Raw genomic sequence first — 19,406 nt, 5'->3', positions numbered from 1 at the left:
TTCTGTGTCTCCCTCTCTCTTTCTGCACCTCCCCTGCTCATTCTCTCTCTCTCAGAAATAAACATTGAAAATTTTTTTAATAAACATTTTTTAAAAAAGAAAGTAAGAGAAGGAAAAAAGCTACTCTTTTTCTTTATCCACATATTTACCATTTCTGGTGTTCTTTATTCTTTCCTATAGATACAGTTTTTTATCTGGTATCATTTTCCTTCTGCCTGAAGAATTTCCTTTATCATTTCTTATCATGTTGGCCTGCTGGCCATGAGTTTGCTCAGCTTAGGTTTATTTCAAAAAAAGTCTTTATTTCAACCAATTTTATTTGTTTGTTTTGAAAAATGTGTGTGTTTGCTCCTTTGTTGACACATTGACTTTGTGCTTTCACGGAAATCATTGTGATGTTTCCATGTATCCACCTAGTCGTAAATAGTATTTTCATTTTATGGAATTCTGGGTCGGCAGTGTTTTTTTTTTAAATTTCAGTGGTGTAAAGATATGCTTTGCTCTGACCTCCATTGTTTCTGATGGGAAGTGTTCACATTTACTATGTAAATGTTGTGTACATCTGAGCCACCTCATACACTGTGATGGCATTTCCTTTCTCATATTGCACAAGCCAGCAAGTTGGCCGTGTACAAAGTGAAGAAACAAACAAAAAAATACGTTTCCATATTCCAGCACACAGAACTGTCAATCAGCTTTGTAGTGCCTCACTACTGAGGCACACCTCAGTACAAGGACCACCAGACATTTGAGGAAATTATCTGACATTAAAACAGAAACAAACTCGAACAGAGAAGAAACTTGGAGGGGAAGGAGCAAGGCAGAAAAACTATAATTGTTTCTTTTGTAATGTTTGTCTTATTTTTAAGAGAGAGAGTGCTAGCCTGGGAGGGGCAGAGAGAGAGAGAGGGAGAGAGAGAATCCCAAGTAGGCTCCACGCTGACAGCAGCGAGCCTGATTTGGGGCTTGAACTCATGAACAGTGATGCCCTGAGCCAAAGTCAGACACTCAACTGACTTTAATTGGTATTACAAAATAGAAAAATTTAGTTCCCCTGTGTAGGGAGAACACCAGTTATTCCCTAGTCTGTGTTCCTCCTTGTGTCTACTATTCACACAAAACACTTCACCTCCGACACCTCTGGTCGCCAAATGTGTGTTTTTTTCCCCCCACAACAAGCAATTCTCAGTCACACCAGTTGGACGTCCTACAATTTAACTTGGTTCTGACACCATCAGAGATAGAGTTAGATCCCACAGCTTAAGGGCCCAGTCCCACAAGACTGCCCCTGGCTCCCCCTTACACACTCACATACACTTCAGAAGCCAGTAACAAGTCTGGGTTATCACCTGTGCTTTTGACCTACCAGCCAGAGATGGGTGCTCTAAAGACCTCCTCTTGGGATGCATTTAATTTGGGAGAATGACTCCCAAAACTCAGGGAAGCTCTTACTTACACTTATCCATTTGTTAAAGGAAATGGTAAAGTATACAGATAAATAGCCAGATGAAGAGATACACAGGGCGAGGTCTGGCAGGGCCCTGAGAGTAGGAGCTTCCATCCGTGCAGAGTTGGGGTGCGCCATTTTCCTGGTGTGTGTTTGCCGACCTAGAAGTTCACCAAACCACATACTGTTGGGATATTAAGGAGGCTTTCTCATATAGGCATAGTCCGTTACTATCTTTATTTTTAGCCCCTCCCTAGAGAAGTTGGGGGCAGGGCTGAAGATTCCAAGCTACTAATCTTAGCTTAGTCTTTTTGGTGACCAACCCTCATCCAGGAGCTCGCCCAGAGTCACTTCCAGAGAACAAAGGATGCTCCTTATTATCACTTAGGAGTTTGCAAGGGTTTTAGGAGTCCTGAGTTAGGGACAGGGTCAAAGACAAATGTTTTAACAAGAGATGTTCCTATTGTCCTTATCACTTAGGAAATAACAAGGGTCTCAGGAGCTCTGTACCAGGAACTAGGGCAGAGACCAATATATAAATTCCGTTATCTCATAGGTGTCCTCAGGGAAGAGAAGAGAAAATATTTCATCTATAAACCAAGAACAGGATTCTGTATTATAAAAAAAGAACATTGGGAGAACCAGATACATACTTTGAAAATTTTAAGTGTGAGGCAAAACTTAGGAAGTCAATAGATAGGTTAGAATCCCTGAGGAAATCTCCCACAAAATGAAATGGGAGGAAGGTGGGGGAGAAGACACTGAATACTGACCCAGTAAGAAATCATGTCAACAGAGTGTTGGGTATATGGGGAAGGATGTGAGTATATGAGGGATGGCGTGAGAGTGGGGCTTCTTCTCCATATCCTAGGTAGGATGTCACTGGATGGTGTCTAAAACCGAGAAACCAAGGGCGCTGGGTGGTTCAGTTGGGTAAGCATCTGACTCTTGATTTCAGCTCAGGTCTTGATCTGACATTCGTGAGATGGAGCTTCGCATTGGGCTCTCCACTGACAGTGTGCATCTTGTTGGATTCTCTTCCCTCTCTCTTTCTCTCTTTCTCTCTCAAAATAAATAAATGAACTTAAAAAAAAAAACCTGAGAAACCAGGACATAGCATACACACATTTAATCAAGCAATGAGGTACTAAGTGCTAGAATAGACGCTCTGAGTGTGAAAAGATACCGTGTCCCAAAAAAGGACTCAGAGAGGGAGGGGGCGGTAACGGAAAGACTAGACTGTGTACCATTGGTCTAGACTGTGTACCATTGCTTGACTTTTCAAACTGTTAATTCATTACTTTGAAAAAAGCAAAAAAAAAAAAAAAAAAAAAAAACGTTAAAAAGATGGTATCCTACCTAACCTTAGGGAGCCATTAAGGAAAATGCTATTTTGTGCATTGCCGTACAGGACCACTATTGTTCTTTTACCGAATTTGTACTTGGTCTACCTTCACCTAAATGAACACTAGCACTTAGGATTCTTAGATCCTTTTCCGGGTACTGAAAATACCATCTTTAATGTTTTTTATGACTACAAGATTGTAGGGAAGATTCTCTCATCCCCCCTGTCTTGCACTGGGCTCTGAGGGAAACATGCACAGGTGTGCGTGTGTGTGCGCCTACATGCGCACACATGGTGGCCCACATGTGTGGACGCTCTTCCTTGTCCTTTCCACGTTGTTTCCTAAATTCCCTTTATTCTCCTCCCTCTTAGTTGCCATAATGTGGACTTAAAGTGCATTTTTAATTATGTGTTAAATTTATTGAGTAAATGTTGGGGTTTCTCTCTGTCTATAATACACACGTGTGTATGTGTGTGTGTGTGTGTATACATATATATATACAGTATTTCATATAATAGCTTTATTGAAATATAGTGAACTATAATCCACATACCATAAAATCCTCCCTTTAAAGTGTTTTTGTATATTTTTATAAACAGATGGAGGTGAGCCTTTTTTATTCCTTCCACCAAAACCTCTTCATTAAACTTCATAAACTTTGTAAGTCAGGTTCACTGGCCCTTATGTGGAAAAAACTCCCACTGGGTTGGGGCTGGAGGGAGGGCGGAGACTGAAATGTATTTCTTTCTTAATTTTTTTTTTTTTGGCCTCTCTTTCTTTACTATGTTTTGACTAAAGAATTTCTCCCTGCATGTTTTCAATATAAGGGCGGGGGAGGATTAATAAATTCTTTATTGTTAATAACTTCTTATGCCCAAAGAAAACCCAAGAATTCAAAAGTATTAGCTCAGAGTTCTTAGCCTAACAAAAACTTTCCCCCACTTCTACCCTCTTTGTCTCCAATTGTAAATTCCCCTCTCAAGGATTTTTAATGCTTCACTCAAAATATGAGGCAAAGAAAAGCTTTATTACTGCTGGTACTTTCCTATTGGCAAATTCAACCATAGTCTTCCTTAATTCTGGTTCTTCCTTTGGATAATAGGAATAATCCTGTTTGTTCATTACCAATTCAATTCATCAAGGGGAAATGCTGCACTGAAGATAGTGAATGATGATAAAGCCATTTATTGGCATTAGCCAGGATTATCGTGTGCCTGGGACACAATTACTGTTGCCTGGGCTTTGCTGGTGACATCTGGAGGCAGAGTCCTGACAGTGCTGGCCCCAAGCAGCTAAGCAGGTGGATTTGTTGTTCTTTCTTTACAATCTCAGGAGGCTGATGGAAAGAAAAACCAAAGAATTTGGATTTGGATGTCTTTTAAGACCTCCCTGCTGGAAATTAAGGAATTAATGGAACTGCTTGGTTTTTTGTCCCAGTAAACTTGAACAGGCATGCTGAGTGTCCTGAATAGTAAATAATACATTCTGGCTAAATGCTTTGTCCAAAGCAGGCCAACGTTTTTCAATCGTCCTGCCCCTGGATGGCAGTTCTGTTGAGTGTGGACCCAGTCTCTGCTCTGGGGTAGCCCCAGCTATGTTCTCCTTCTACTTTTCTGTGGTTCTTCCACATTCACATGTCTCATCTCCCCCAGAGCGAGGGCAAACTCTGGGGATGGTTAGCGTGGAGGGAGCTGACACTGGGGACCGGGCCACACACACCTCTTTCTACCTCTCCGGGCCCCTCCTCATGTGACCAAGGTTATAGCACTGTTCGTAATTGCAAATTGGAAACAACCTAAATGCCCACCAGTAGGAGACTGTTAAATGATTCAATGTCTCTCTGCTGCAGGGATGGGAAGGTCACCGAGATGCCTTGCTAATGGAAGAAGCAAGGTGCAGAAGGTGTAGCAGGTGTGTTGATAAAGGGGACAGGACAAAATATATATGCTCATATCTGCTTGGTAAAGAATAAAAAGAATAAAATGCTTCTGGAACGGTACATAAGAAACAAGTAATGGGGTTGCTTGTGATGAGAAAGATGGTGGCCAGGGGACAGGGCTAGAGGGAGACTTCCACCATATTCCCTTTTATACTTTTGGATTTTTAGCTATTCATATTCATTCATATTTATTACTTATTCAGAAACATAAACCCAAAGCCCCAAATATCCTGTTTTTTTAATGTTTTTTCTTTGAGTATACAACCCCCCCCCTTTTCTTCATTAAACTTAGATTTCTTCTCAAATTTTATATGTGAGGGGCACCTGCGTGTCTCAGTCGGTTAAGTGTCCAACTTCGGCTCAGGTCATGATCTCACAGTTTGTAGATTCAAGCCCCACATCAGGCTCTGTGCTGCCAGCTCAGAGCCTGGAGCCTGCTTTGGATTCTGTGTGTCTCTCTCTCTCAAAAATAAATAAACATTAAAAAACAAATTTTTAATTATATATCTGAAAGGTAACAAATGCTGTGGCTTAAAAACAAAACAAAACAAAAATCCAACAGTCCCTAAGGGAATACAGTAAAAATGAAGTTTCTTTCCTATTCCTGAACTGCAGCCTCCCCTCCTACCACCCCAAGGCAGCTCCTCCTGCTGGTTTCTTAATATTTTTTTTCCTTTCAGTTTTATTGAGATATGACTGGCACTCAGCATTGTAGAAGTTTATGATGTACAGGGGTACCTGGGTGGCTCATTCGGTTAAGGGTCTGACATGATCTTGCACAATGAATTCAAGCCCAGCATCGGCTCTCTGCTGTCAGCACAGAGCCCTCTGTGGAAACTCTGTCCCCCTCTCTCTCATTGCCCCTCCCCCACAAAATGAATAAACATTAAAAAAAAAAGAAAAGAAACTATTTAAAAAAAAATTTTTATGTTTATTTACTTCTGAGACAGAGACAGAGCATGAATGGGGGAGGGGCAGAGAGAATCAGAAGCAGGCTCCAGGCTCCGAGCTGTCAACACAGAGCCCAACTCGGAGCTTGAACTCACAAACCGTGAGATCATGACCTGAGCCGAAGTTCGTCACTCAACTGACTGAGCCACCCAGGCTTCCCGAAAAGAAACTATTTTAAAAAAAGAAGAAAAAGTTTATGATGTATAGCATAATGACCTGACTTACCTAGATTGTATGTAGTTACCACAATAAGTGGGTCAATATCCATTGTCTCATACACACACACACACACACACACAGAGAAAAAAAATGATTTTTCTCCTTGTGCTGAGAACTTTGAGGATCTACTGTCTTGGTTTCTTTGAATTCCTCCTGCTCCCCCTCCCTCCGCCGGGTGCTTGCTGATCCTGAGCTCAGAGCAGCCTCTTTTGTTTGTCCTACCAAAGCCATATCTGAAAATACGAGTCTAATTTTAGTGGTGAGGGCTTTCGTGGGTGTTTTGGGAGACACGATACAGGGCGGAAACAGGTCTTGACTCAAATGACAGCTTACAGAGCCTTGTTCCCTGTCGTGTGGTCCTCGTGCTCCCCCTTAATCGGTTCCTCACCCTGCAGTTAACGTGCCCGGCTCCTCTGTGGTTTTGAAATCTGGCTCTAATTTGGTCTTCAGAAGTTGAGAACGGATGACAGTTCATAATCAGGGACTGTGTTTTCTGCACCTGCACCCGGGTGAAGTGCTTCTCATGGTGTTAGGGAAATGGTCACGGAGTGTCTAAAAGAACCAGGCCCTTTGGAAGTCCATGTACTGGGAAATAGCTCAGGAATATTTTTGCAAATTCAAGGACCTGCATCCTCTAGCCCTGGCCAGTCCGGGAAAGGCCCAGGTGACGTGGGGCCTGACTTGGAACAGCTTGAGGGCTGCAGGCTTTCGGGGCCTGGGACCTTGGTTGGCTAGAGTGTGGCTCTGTGCTGCGTTGTGTAACTGAATCAAAATCAGACACCATTAAGAAGAGCACAATAAGGGGCACCTGGGTGGCTCAGTCCATTAAGTCTGCTCAGGTCATGATCTCACCATTGATGGGGTTGAGCCCCGTGTCGGGCTCTGTGTGGACACCTCAGAGCCTGGAGCCTGCTTCAGATTCTGTGTTTCCGCTCTCTCTCTGCCCCTCCCCTGCTTGCACTCTGTCTCTCTCTCTAAAATAATTAAACATTAAAAAATTTAAAAAAAAAGGGGGGTACAACACAGTAAGTTTTAAGTGTGGCCTGGTATTTGCAGGCCAGTCCTGCCTCTGTCCTCCTAGGACAGTATGGGTTTTAGCCCACAGGCTTCTGGGGTATGTGGACAAGCAGGAGCCCGTGTTGTAGAATTTAGGGAGTCCAAGGGATTCCTGGAACTGGAATAAAAGATAAAGTTATACCGGCAGAGCTGACCATGTGGCAAAAATAGTGTGTAGACAGATATCTAAAGACAGATGGCCTGCCATTCAGAAGAAAGAAGTGAAATAGTGTGAACAGAAGCGACAATAAAAACACAAATCACTTAGGGACTAATCAGAGCAATAATTCCCGTCACCTAAAGCATTCCGATTGCCAAGAAACCCAATGATAGAAAATGAAGAGGAAGCCAGAGATTTTTCCCAGCTGACACAGATGCAAAGCTGGCAAAGACACTGTCCCTAGCTTGGGTCACCGTGGCCTGTCATGAGGGTTCATTGAGGTGGCTCACAGCTGCATGGTTGCTGGGGTGGAGAGGCAGTGAGTCCTTCAGCATGAGCAGTGTGTCCCCTGCTGGCCACATTGGACCTCAGCCTCTCATTTGCACAAGAATAACAGCAATGACCTCCTCAATATGGTCTCACCTCCCTGAATGCTGGGAACACATAGTTAGGAAGGGAAGCTCAGACCCATGGTGCGTGTAGCTGGGCCAGCCCCAGGCATATCTAACTTGGCTTCTACTGTGTTTTATAAGATCAGGGATTTCACCTACAAATTGCAGGCCAGATTTCCACTTCTCTGTACCCCTGGGAAGACCTAGCAGCATGGGCCATCATTCCCACATGGAAGTAGACGGTGGGGTCCCCATCCCTGTTCACTCATGGCTGGGCACACTGCCCTTACCCCTCCTCCCCAAGCTTCTCACTTCCCCATGCACAATCCAGCCTCTGTGCCATTCATCCCGGCTTTTTTTTTTTAAGTTTATTTATTTTGAGAAAGAGAAGAGAGAGAAAGTGTGCAAGCATGAGCAGGGGAGAGGCAGAGAGAGAGAATCCCAAGCAGGCTCCACACTGCCAGCACAGAGCCTGAAGTGGGGGTTGAACTTACGAACTGAGAGATCGTGACCCAAGCCGAAATCAAGGGTTAGATGCCCAACTGACTGAACCACCCAGGTGCCCCCATCCTGCCGTTTTTGAGGACATCCTCTCTACACCCAGCATCTGGGGACATTTGGGTTTGCACTGCTATTCCCACCCTACCACACTTCCCACCCACCTTGGCGGGCTACATAGGAAGGATCCCAAGACCAATCTTCGTGTGATCCAGGGTCAAGGATCCAAATTGCAGGACTCCTCGGTATATGGAATCCAGCTTTCACATTTGGAAGGAAATGGGACAAGGCTCAGGGCCAGGCCCCAGGTCCACCCACTGGATAGTCCAGAGGGCAAGGAAGCCAATCAACAGAGCCATGGTGAGACTGGGGGACAGAGAACATGGCCTGGGCAGTCGGCACGTCCTTGGTTCTCCGGTGACTAGATGGTGGATGAAGAGCCCCCCAGGCGGAGCCCTGCGCCTGGCTCTTCTGTGAGTGATGGCAGCCTTGGGCCAGGCGCCTCAAGGACTTTCTGAGGGAGGTTTCATGGCTGTCCGGTAACTCTGGGCTTGGTGTCTTCCAGGGAAATTGAAAGAATGGAGCCTCATCTTGTATGGCACGGCGGAGCACCCATACAACACTTTCATTTCCCATCAGTCTCGCTCTCGGATGCTGGAGCTTTCGACCCCGGAGCTGGAGCCACCCAAGGCCGCTCTGTCACCACCCCAGGCCGAGGTTCCTGAGGATGAAGAAGACTACACAGGTAATGAACCCGAAGCCGAGGGAGATGGCAAACCTCAGCGAGTTTTGGTTTTCCACTGTTGGCTCTTAAAACGTGGGGCTATACCTGGCAAAGGCGGGGATTGTGATGGTAGGTCTTCCTCCCTTCCTGGAAGTTGTAATAATGATGGCAATTTACACCCACACAGCTCCTTCCACCCACGGCTCTCCTAATATCTTACAGACCAGTAAGTATGCTTCGAACCAGTAAGTATTCTCCAACCTTACAAGGCTGGGAAACAGAAGGTTCTATATGCCCAACCAGAACTGGGACTTGCCTCCTGGTTAATGAGCCCCCTCCTGGGGCACCCACTTATTTCAGAGTCCCTCGTCTCATGCCTCAACCTCCTGACCCTCTCAAATCCATCCACTTTCTGTCCCTATGGCCAGAATGTGGGAAGGACGAGGGTCGAAATGGGCCCAGAAAGGTTGAGTTGAATGAGCATAGCCAGATAGCCAGGAGAGGAACTTGCAATGCTGGTCTTGACTGGCCTTGAGAGCTGGGATGCAGACTCCAGGAGAGAGTCTTAGCTCCGAATGTCAGTAGATAACTGATGCCACTGGAAGGGACTTAAGAATCTCACAGGAGAGGCACCTGGGTGGCTCAGTCAGTTGAGCATCCGACTCTTGATCTTAGCTCAGGTCTTGATCTCAGGGTCATGAGTTCAAGCCATGCATTGGGCTCCATGCTAGGTGTGGAGCCTACTTAAACAAAAAAAAAAATCTCACAGAAAGTAAAGATGCCTCATGCAAATGCTTCTTCTCCAGCCATACCATTGCTGGGAGGTGGGAGGTGCCCCTGGCTCTGGACCTCCAGCGCCCGCATGGAGGCAGCAGCCTGGAGAGGGCTTTCGGCATATCTAGCCTCTGGGCTGGGTGCAGTCATGATTAGCACATTAGGTAGAAAGCTGTTCCTTTCCCTCTGCACCAACCCACAGTGATTTGTGAGAAGCTGAGTGTTTCTGGTTGGGCATATTTTGCTTAGCTAAATATTACAGCTGTTTGATAAATGATGGGTGATATCTAAGGATATTGATGTTTTGAATTATCTAATAGCTTCTGAAAAAAGAAAAGTAACAAAATGGAGAATTCCACTGATACATATCAAGCATAAATTACGGTTGATTCCATTTTAAATTTCTTCTACCATTCCTTTAAAATGGAGCATTGAATTATGTATGGATTAATCTGCTCTGTTTCCCCCTGCGATTTATAAATGGTGGCAAGATTCAGTAATTATTAATAAAGGACTGATTTTTTTTCCCTTAAAATCTGCTACTGACTCTACCCTTACACTGTCCTGGAATCTCACAATATGACTGCCCTGTAGCCCCAGTCACTTAGTCTTTCCCAAGTATGGCCTAGATGGATAGAGGATGTCTCTGTGGGAATGGAAAGTGTTCCTGACTCTCGGGGAAGGTCCCTACAATCTTGGGGTAAGTGGGATGGGCAGGCCAGTAACAGCAGGTAGAGCCATAGATGGGGAGAGAGCAAGAGTGGGGTGATGTGGAGGGCAATGGGAGAGAAGGGAAGAAGGAGGAGGAGGAGCAGGGGAGGAGGAAGCAGCCATGTTAGATTCCATAGTCAAGGGGCGCCTGGGTGGCTCAGTGGGTTAAGTGTCTGACTCTCAGCTTCAGCTTAGATCATGATCTCACAATTTCATGATTTCAAGCCCCTCATCGGGCTGTGTGCTCACAGTGCAGAGTCTGCTTGGGATTCTCTCTGTCTCTCCCTCTTTCTCTACCCCTCCCCCACTCATGTTGTCTCTGCCTGTCTCAAATAAATAAACTTAAAAAAGATCTTTTTTAATATATAAAAAATAAAAAAGATTCCACTTTCAAGGGCTTGTCCATGCCTCTTCCAGAAGCTCAGTCACAGATAAGCCTCAGGGCAGAAACTCAGGGAAAGAGACAGGGTGGAGGGAAGGGTGATTCTGAGGTAGGCCCATGATTATTATCAGCTTTCTGCAGTTTTAGCACAGAGGTGCAGCAGGTTGAAGCAGGGATTTTCCGGGGTGGTTATACTAGGAAGAAGGTTCTTAAGAATTTGGAGAACTGGCATGGGCAGAGGTGCACAGGGGTGATGAGTGCAGCCTGGTGGTACTCCACCTGGGCCCTCTGTGCCAGAGAGCAGTTACCGCGTCAGGAAGGGGTAGAGAGGTCTGATGGAACAGTGGTCCCAGGGGCCAGCAGCAGGGGGCACAGGACAGCACTGCATCCAAGGTAGTGGTGGAGTCTGGGGTCCCCAAAGTAAAAGAGTGTGTGGAAATCCAACTTAGAGAGGAGGGCTTAGAGATCGGGGGGCTGGTGAGTCCAGCAGGAAGTGGGGGGCAGTAGCCACATGGGCTGGGTGAGGTACCAGGGAAAGCTGGGGTGGATGGCCTACCTGCTGGGACAGCGCCACCTGGTGGCTGAGGAGCAGCGGGAGGTCCCTGGAGAGCAAGCACCAGACATGGCAGAGAGCAAGCCTGCCCCAGTGACCCACCTAGGATGCTTGGTTGAAGAGCAGGCCCAGGGCTGGGCCCCACCTCAGAGGTGGATTCAGCAGGTCTGGGATGCTCAGTGGCTGTCCTGGGTGATTCCAAGTAGTGTGATGATGATGGTAGGACATAGCGTGGTGCTCAGGCTGCTATGAGAGAGTGGCCTCCAGGGAAGGACAGAATGTCATGAGGATGAAGGGAAGCTAAGGTCAGTGCGGGACAGTGTGGTCAGCCCCACGGGACTGAGGGAAGCCAAGAGCCCATGCAGCCTTTGCCTGGATACATTCCAGGACAGCTCAACAGGCACAGGGGAATTGATTCGCAGGACACGTGGCATGTCCAGTGCAGGACAGTGTCAGGTCATGGACTTTGGGCACATTAGCACTCACCCAGCAGAATAGAGCCATCAGGGAAGAGACCAGACCTGCAGTGAAAGTGGTCTGTTATTCTCTTCCGTACCTCTCGTCTGCAGTAAGCCACCTTTGTCCCTGCCACTCCACTTCATGTCTGCTGGTGTGCCAGTGACATGCCAGCACACTCTTCCTGGACAGCATGAACGGCAGGGGAAAGATCGTGATACTTAGGCAGTCCTCCTAAGTATCTAAGCGTCTTCAGAAACTGGTCTAAGCGTCTTATGAGAAAGGCCATTGAGAATTCCCAAGTTGCTTTCTAACATTTGTTTGTGGGTTTTTTTTTTTTTAAGTTAATTTATTTATTTTGAGAGAGAGAGAGAGAGGAAGAGAGAGAGAGAGAGCGAGCACTTGCACGCATACTAGCAGGGGAGAGGCAGGGGCGGGGGTGGGGGGGGAGAGAGAATACCAAGCAGGCTCTGCAGATGCTTACCCAACTGAGCCACCCAGGTGCCCCTGTTTGTGGGTTGTTTTTTTAATCCTGGATTTTCTCCACAAAAGATTTAAGGTAGAGATTTCAAATAAGCCTGTGTCATTCTAACACCCAGTAGGTGGGAGTTGGCAGACTGTCAGCGCATGAATTACACTCCCCCTTGTATCTGGAACCTTGGGAAATGACACAGGATGGCTGTGGGTCTTTGAAGAATTTTCATGCTAATTGAGGAAAGAGGAAAAACAAATACAAATGGCAACAAAAATAACATATGCTTACCCAGAGAATGTGTTACAGCTGTACCAGAAAACACACACACACACACACACACACACACACACACAATCTTAGGAGTAATAGAGTAAGCAGGATAAGTGGTAAATCTACCAACCAGGTAGATTTAATCCAAGAACAATTCATCGAGAGGCGAATTTTGACATTGGGCTTTTGGAGACAACTCAAGTAGACAGCTGTAGGAGAGGTGCTTACAGACGCTCATCTAAGCGTCCTGCCTTGGACAATATCTTACCACGCTCTTCACTGGGGCTGGACACGGCTGGTTAGCCAGATGCCCTGATGGGGTTTTGCTGTTACTGTTAGGTGGACCCCAGCCTTGCGTGGGGCTCCCTTGGGGTTATTAACTAACCTCTCCACCACAGAGAGGCCCCAGGAGGGAGGAGGAAGGTGAAGTCCACATGCCATGAACCAGGCCTTCTCCCAAGGCTATCCCTCTCTTGGTACATCCTAGACTGTTCTGTTTGTGGATGGTGAGGTTACCTGCACTTTCCCAATTTCCACCCATATTTCTTTCATCCATTCTCTCACCCTTCAGCTTCTCAGCAAATATTTAGTTGGCACCTGCCCTATGCCAGACACCTTTCTAGGTGCTGGGAATATAGCAATAAACACCCTATTCTAGATCCAGCCTCTTGAAGCTTCTGTCTCCCGTGCTGGGAGAGAGTAGGGAAATTGGTCTGTCTCTTCCCTGTCCCCCCCAAACCTCCTTAAGATTGAAGAAACTGTTTACTTTATCAAGTAAGACAGACCTCCTGCCTCCATTGGCCTTGGGGAGAAACCACTACAGAAGGCAGATGGTCCTCATGGTGGTGTATCCTGAGGCCCCCACGGGACAGGCTGGGTGGAAGGTCAGAGCCCAGTGGCCAAACTCATAGGTGTCTACTGCACAGTGGGTAATTGAAAAACAATGTGCCAGGAAGCAAGGATTTGCTTGGAAATCTGGAAATGGCCCGGAATGAGGTGGAGAAGAATCAAATCAAATGAGAACTGACTGCAAAATAGCCTGACAGTCTGGAGCTGGGGAAGGGGGCGGGGTGAGGGTAGCCTCCATGATAAGCTTTGTGCATGTCAGGCTGTGCACTAGAACTCTACCCGCAGCAGAGCCCTCCCCAGCCCAGACCAGTGCATTCCCAGGGACAAGCTCAGCTTTGAAAGGGGTTCACAGTGGGACCCACAATGAAAACTTTGGAAATATCAACAACAGTAAACCTTCAGGGAGGGAAGCAAAATAAACCGAGTCTAACACTAGGAAGGTCCGCAGGCCCTTTAAGGACGAATGAAGAGGGCTTTGTGTACCTCAGCAAAGACCCATTGTGGGCAACAGAGAATGGGGACTTTTGTCTGTGCCTGCATCCCCATGAAATGCTGGTGGCCAGCAAATCACCTCTTCTTTGCTTCTGAACTCACTCCCCACCCTTTCCAACAACTCAAACCTTACAGAAGGCTTTTTTCTTCTAAAGACTCCAAAGCCTTTGTAATACCCCACCGGGCACCTCCCCACATGGGGCAGTTTTCTGGAACCATTGCCCAGAGTAGGAGGGTGAGGGGCGAGGCGGGCAGGCGGTCCCACCATAGTGCTGGTCTTCAGCATGATGTGGTCACGTCCTTCAGGCCAGGTGAAGGGGACATCTGTGGACCTGCCCCACCCCGGCCTGAGGGCACTAGACATTTCTAACTGGGCTCATCTGTGTGGCCCACCTGCAGGGCAGACCACCTGCAAGAGTGAGGCTTGCTAGAGTCCACTGAGCTCCATACATTTCTCTCCGACACTTTTCTAACAACACACAGGCCCCCAGAGTCAGAATTTGGGGATGGCAGGGGACTTGGAGGAGAGGGAGGGAAGCAGAAAGGTTTGCAGAGAAAGGCCCAGCCCAAACCAGGCCCACCCAGGGGCAGCCCCACCCAGCTCAGCCCCACCCAGGAACAGCCCAGCCCAGCTCAGCCCCGCCCCAGGACAGCACCATACAGCGGTCCTGGGCTTGCAGATCTATCCTATTCCCACCAGTGCATGTAGTGAATCGTCTCTCCCATCCTTTCCATGATCTTCACTGCTTGGCAGCAGTTTCCCTGATGCCTTTGATGCCCCATATTGCCTTGCTTTGTCCTTCACGTCAGAAATCTAGAGAGATGGCTGGTGCCAGCATCATGACCCTGTTGCAGAGGAATGCCCCGAAGAAGGCACCACCAGCCTCTCTCCTGGTATCTCACAGTGCTCGTCTTTTTGTGGGTCTGGGTCCCCACCTACCGCTGGCTGTTTTCCTTCTCAGGCTGCCCCATTTGAGAGCTAGGCTCAGCTCTCACCCATAGCCAGATTGCCATGGGGGTGGGCACTCTGTCCAGCTGAGGTCCTGCCATCCAGCCCCAGCAGATCCACCACTCTCTAGGGAAGCTAATCCCGACCTGCCTAGGCTGTGACAACCTGACTCAGGGTCTGAGGGGACTGCATTTGATTGACAAAGCATCTCTCTGGGTGAAAGGAAATGCTTGTGTCTTTAAGGTGTGTGCCATCCGGAGTGTGGTGACAAAGGCTGTGATGGCCCCAATGCAGACCAGTGCTTGAACTGTGTCCACTTCAGCCTGGGGAGTGCCAAGACCAGCAGGTAATGGGCTGGGACTTCTGATCACATGTCCTGGAGTTCCTCGGCATACCGCTAAGGTGACCCGATTCAAGCTGTCTCAGCCCCCCGCAGCCTAGTACCCTACTTATGAATCAATGTAAAACCCCAAAAAGGAAATCACATTGAGGTTTACTGCTTTGGAATTTTGTACGTATTAGTAACTTCTGGTCCTCATCACAAAGTAATTCATGAAATCAGAAGCTGTGGCATTGTGGTATCTGTGCTTATAAACTGTTTTCTACCCATTTTGTTAAACAAAGATGGGTCAGACTGAGCATCCCAAGACCGACCACTTGGGAACTATAGACAAATGCCATGTTAGAGGCCAGCACTGTTCTGAAAGTCAGCCCTGTGGGCCGCGCCTGGAGAGCTCCCAGCCCCAGGTGTCCAGTCAGTGGTGCAACCACACAAGGTGGGACATGCGGCCACCAGGGGCCCCAGCAATGGTGCAGCCATGCAGGGCTGCGGGCATGTCTCTCCTGGTGTGCTTGAGCTCCCAGACACAGCCACATGTGCCCTGCACAGTACACAGGCAGCCAGCCTGGTGCCTTTACGCACTGTCCAGTGAGTCTAGCTCTCAAAGGGCACCATCGGTGACCTTCTGGCAGAGCTCAAAATTCCAAAAGTCAAATACCATCATCCAGGTGCCACTGAGACTTTGAAACAAAGGATTCCTGGGTTCTTGTCCAAGTCCTGGATCCTCTCCTGGGTACTTAGGAATCTCTCAGCTGTGTTCACCAGGATGATGGGCATTAATGGTTTAACCTTCACCCCCAGGCCTTGGCTCCCTGAGAGTTTTGCTAAGCTGGGGGTGCAGAGGGGTGGCTGGGATTTGCTCCCCAGCTAGCTATCCTGCCTCAGCAGGACCTGGCGGTGCTGCAGGCTCCAAGGGCCATGCGGGGCTGAGTTGCAAAGGCCCTCTGTGGCTTCTGCTCCCACAGGAAATGCGTGAACACGTGCCCTCCAGGCTACTTTGGGGACACAGCGGCGAGACGCTGTCGCCGGTGCTACAAGGGGTGTGAGACCTGCTCGGGCAGGAGCCCAACCCAGTGCCTGTCCTGCCGCCGTGGGTTCTATCACCATCAGGAGATGAACACCTGTGTGACATTCTGTCCTGCCGGATTTTATGCCGATGAAAGTAAGTGCATGTCTGTGTGCATAGAAGTGATGAGTCAGTCCCTCCCCCCTCCCCCCTCCCCCCACCCCCGGTTAAGGGCTGGGGTCCCTTCTCCCGGGAGAATTTTCCCAGGGAATCCAGCACCAGCTTATGGACTGGGTAGTCAAAATTGGGGGAAAGCCCCTCCTCGGAAGAACTGCTGAGCTGAAATCAGGATTCAAGTTTGGGCAGAAGGTTTTCAGTCCTCCAAAAACCCAGAGGAGCCTACTGGCCAGTGTTAATTGGGCCCAGAAGAAACAGGTTAATCTTGGTGGCCCATTTTACAGGTAGTGACCACACCCCTAGGAGGTGGGGGTGCTCTCCTGGTCTTGAGGATGGGGAAACAAAGCTGAGAGGTGGCAAAATGCTCACAGCTAGTAATGGCACAGGTGGAACTTGAACTCAGCAGTGAGTGGGGGTGCTCTCCTGGTCTTGCAGATGGGTGGGGGGGATCTGGGGCTCGTGACCCATGCCAGTGTGTCACCAACTCACCTTGCCCCAGAAGAGACAAAAGACAGGGTCTGGGTTAAATTGATGGAGGATGGTCCTCAGGTTCAAAGAAGCTACTGTTTTGACATTGGCAATTTGCAGGTGGAAGCCTGCCCACAGAGGCCCTTGCCAGGCAGAAGGGTTCATTGTTCCAGCCTGTGATGGCATTAGTGTTCCTCCTATGGAGAAGGAGCCAGGAAATCTTTAAAGACAAATAAAGCCATCGAATAACCAGAATCTCTTTAGAGGAAAAACAAATAGTCTTGCAAGATGTGTTTCACAGCCTTTACAAACACCTGCCCTTGGGCTGCCAGCCAGACCTGCTTTCAGGGTGGAGTTTCCTTCATCCACACCCTGCTTCCAAGACAAGAATCAGCCACCCTTACTGACCCAGCGTCTCCCCTGAACACCTGCTGCTGCTACGCGTGCACGCGTGCGTGCGTGCGTGTGTGTGTCTGAGTGAGTGTGTAATACCACGTGCAGGGCCCTGAGGAGGAGGCACAGAGGGCAGCAAGCAGCCCTTAGTTTCCAGGCACAACGCCAGGTGGCGTTGATGAGATGCCAGAGGGAAAGACCGGATAATAACTTAGGGAAAAGCACATGGGAGTCATGGAGACCCAGCGTTTCCCCAGGAGGTGGGATGGGCATCATAGATTTATGTCTTGGTGTACGTAACTGCCAAGTTTCAATAAAGTCCCCTGTGAAGGCACCAGCAGGGCTCCCAGGCCTCTTCAGGCTCCATCCTGTCACTTTCTTATATATATATATAGACATATATATATGTCTATACGTACATATATATATGTATATACGTATAGACATATATATGTATATATGTATATGTATGTGTGTGTATATATATATATATATATATATATATAAAGACTGGCACCTGATTAATCTCAAGCTTGGTCAGCCAGGAACTGGCTCTAGTCCTTGTTGAAATAAACAGAAGCAGACGATGTCTCCTCTGCCAAGGGCCCACTCCAAAGCCTCGAAATGGTGTAAGGACTTTACTCCAGAAAGGAGAGGTGAGAGGCCTCTGATCCCACACCTGGGCCTGCCCTGGCTATTTTATCACTTCATCATCCCTCCTGGAAGCTGACACCGGTTACGAGCTATGCCAGCAACCCTGCTTTGAAATGCCAGAGTCCTCTTTGCCCGGATTCGATTCACATCTATTTTTCTCCTTCTCTTCTCCTCATTTTTCTCCAGGTCAGAAAAATTGCCTTAAATGCCACCCAAGCTGTAGGAAGTGTGTTGATGAACCAGAGAAATGTACTGTCTGTAAAGAAGGATTCAGGTAAAACCCTCCCTTCAAACCTGAAGAACGGCAAAGGGTTTACGCTGTTTTTCGTTTTCTTGGTTTACCAAGTTTGGGCAACTTTTTCCGAAAAGCAGAGGCCCAAAGCCTTTCAGGGTGAAGATTCTGAGTCTGTAGAAATCAGAATTCCACTTGGAGATTGATGTTTAAAATAGAAAGTTAGAAGACAGGCAAGGCAAAATCTCTATCCTTTATGCTGCACTGGGGAACTGATAAACACAAGAATCGATGCTACGGTAAAAAGCAGGGCTGGCTGCTGGAAAGGTGAGATTCTAACAGAGCTCCCGTTTTTAGGCACCAGTAACACCACCTACTCCCCCAGCGTCCCTCCTGTCCACGTGAGGGGAGGTGGGGCATTGGGAAGCCCAGCCTCCCTCCTCTCCATCCTCTGCCTTCTCTCTCTTCTTTTCCAGCTCAGATACCTCCTTCCAGCTCTGGGAGCTTGCTGCCTGGGAATGCTCTTTAGATTCCTGGTGTTCCCTGTCCCACCAAGCTCAGTACACATCTGCTTTAAAAACCTTTTACTGGGTTAAGGATTTTTATTAGAATACTTGGGAATGTTTGTGTAGCCCATTTATTGCAACTAAATTGCATTTAATGCAAAAGCAAATATATATTACCTGTTCCTCTAAGTTACCGTTTAGAGCTTAGGAAACGTTCTATTCGAAACTACCTTCTCTGAACGTTGCCATAGTCTAGGGACTAGAGCCAGGGTCTACATGTTAAGGAAGAAATGGAAGGGTCAGTGAGAGCAGCGCTCCCCCCCCCCCCCGCAACCCCGCTGCAGTGTGAGCAAGGAAATTCCCAGGATTCTTGTTAAAATGCAGATCCTGGGGGTTCCTGGGTGGCTCAACCAGTTAAGCATCCCACCCTTGATTTCAGCTCAAGTCGTGATCTCACAGTTTGTGACACCGAGCCCTGCATTGGACTCTTCGCCAACAAACAGCTCAGAGCCCGCTTGGGATTCTGTCTCCCTCTCTGCCCCTCCTCCCCAACCCTCTCTCTCACAACTAAATAAAAGCATTTTTTTAAAAATGCAGACCCTGGTCCAGCAGCTCTGGGCAGGCTCCCAAATGATGAGATGCTGCTGGTCCAGGTGAGAACGGCCCGTGCATGGTGAGGTACCAGAGGGTCTGCAGCCCCCCTACCCCACCCCAGCCTCCCTTCCACCCAGTTCCAGCCAGGGCTGGAATTCACCAGTAGAGGTGGATTGCCTTTGGAGTAGGTTGTGATGAAAACCTTTAACAAGCGTTGTTCCAGGTGTTTTCACCAATATTGCCTCATTTAAATCCTCACAGCAATCTGTGACCGTGATATTACTGCTCCCATTTACTCACTGGGGAGAGAAACTGTTTCCCCAGGGAGCGTGATGTCGCTGCTTTCATAAGGTTCCCCTGAGCCCGCCCTTCTCTGCCAGCTCAGAGAGAAGA

General features: G+C 47.9%; 1 protein-coding gene across 2 annotated transcripts in view; it reads left to right on the top strand.

Moving 5' to 3' along the window:
- Positions 1 to 19,406, top strand: part of PCSK6 (proprotein convertase subtilisin/kexin type 6) — a 191,083-nt gene that overhangs the window by 156,259 nt on the left and 15,418 nt on the right. Inside the window, exons 14-18 of one of the 2 annotated variants that reach the window (XM_042988221.1) lie at positions 8,574 to 8,753; positions 8,920 to 8,958; positions 14,887 to 14,989; positions 15,949 to 16,145; positions 17,868 to 17,955. In XM_042988221.1, coding sequence (XP_042844155.1) covers positions 8,574 to 8,753; positions 8,920 to 8,958; positions 14,887 to 14,989; positions 15,949 to 16,145; positions 17,868 to 17,955 — 607 coding nt within the window. The remainder of the gene's footprint in view (positions 1 to 8,573; positions 8,754 to 8,919; positions 8,959 to 14,886; positions 14,990 to 15,948; positions 16,146 to 17,867; positions 17,956 to 19,406) is intronic. The other variant, XM_042988222.1, reaches the window with a different exon arrangement.

This window comes from Panthera tigris, chromosome B3, assembly GCF_018350195.1.
Source record: "Panthera tigris isolate Pti1 chromosome B3, P.tigris_Pti1_mat1.1, whole genome shotgun sequence".
NCBI lineage: Eukaryota > Metazoa > Chordata > Mammalia > Carnivora > Felidae > Panthera > Panthera tigris.
Note: the sequence above shows the minus strand (reverse complement) of the source record. Positions and strands in the feature narration are given on the sequence as shown.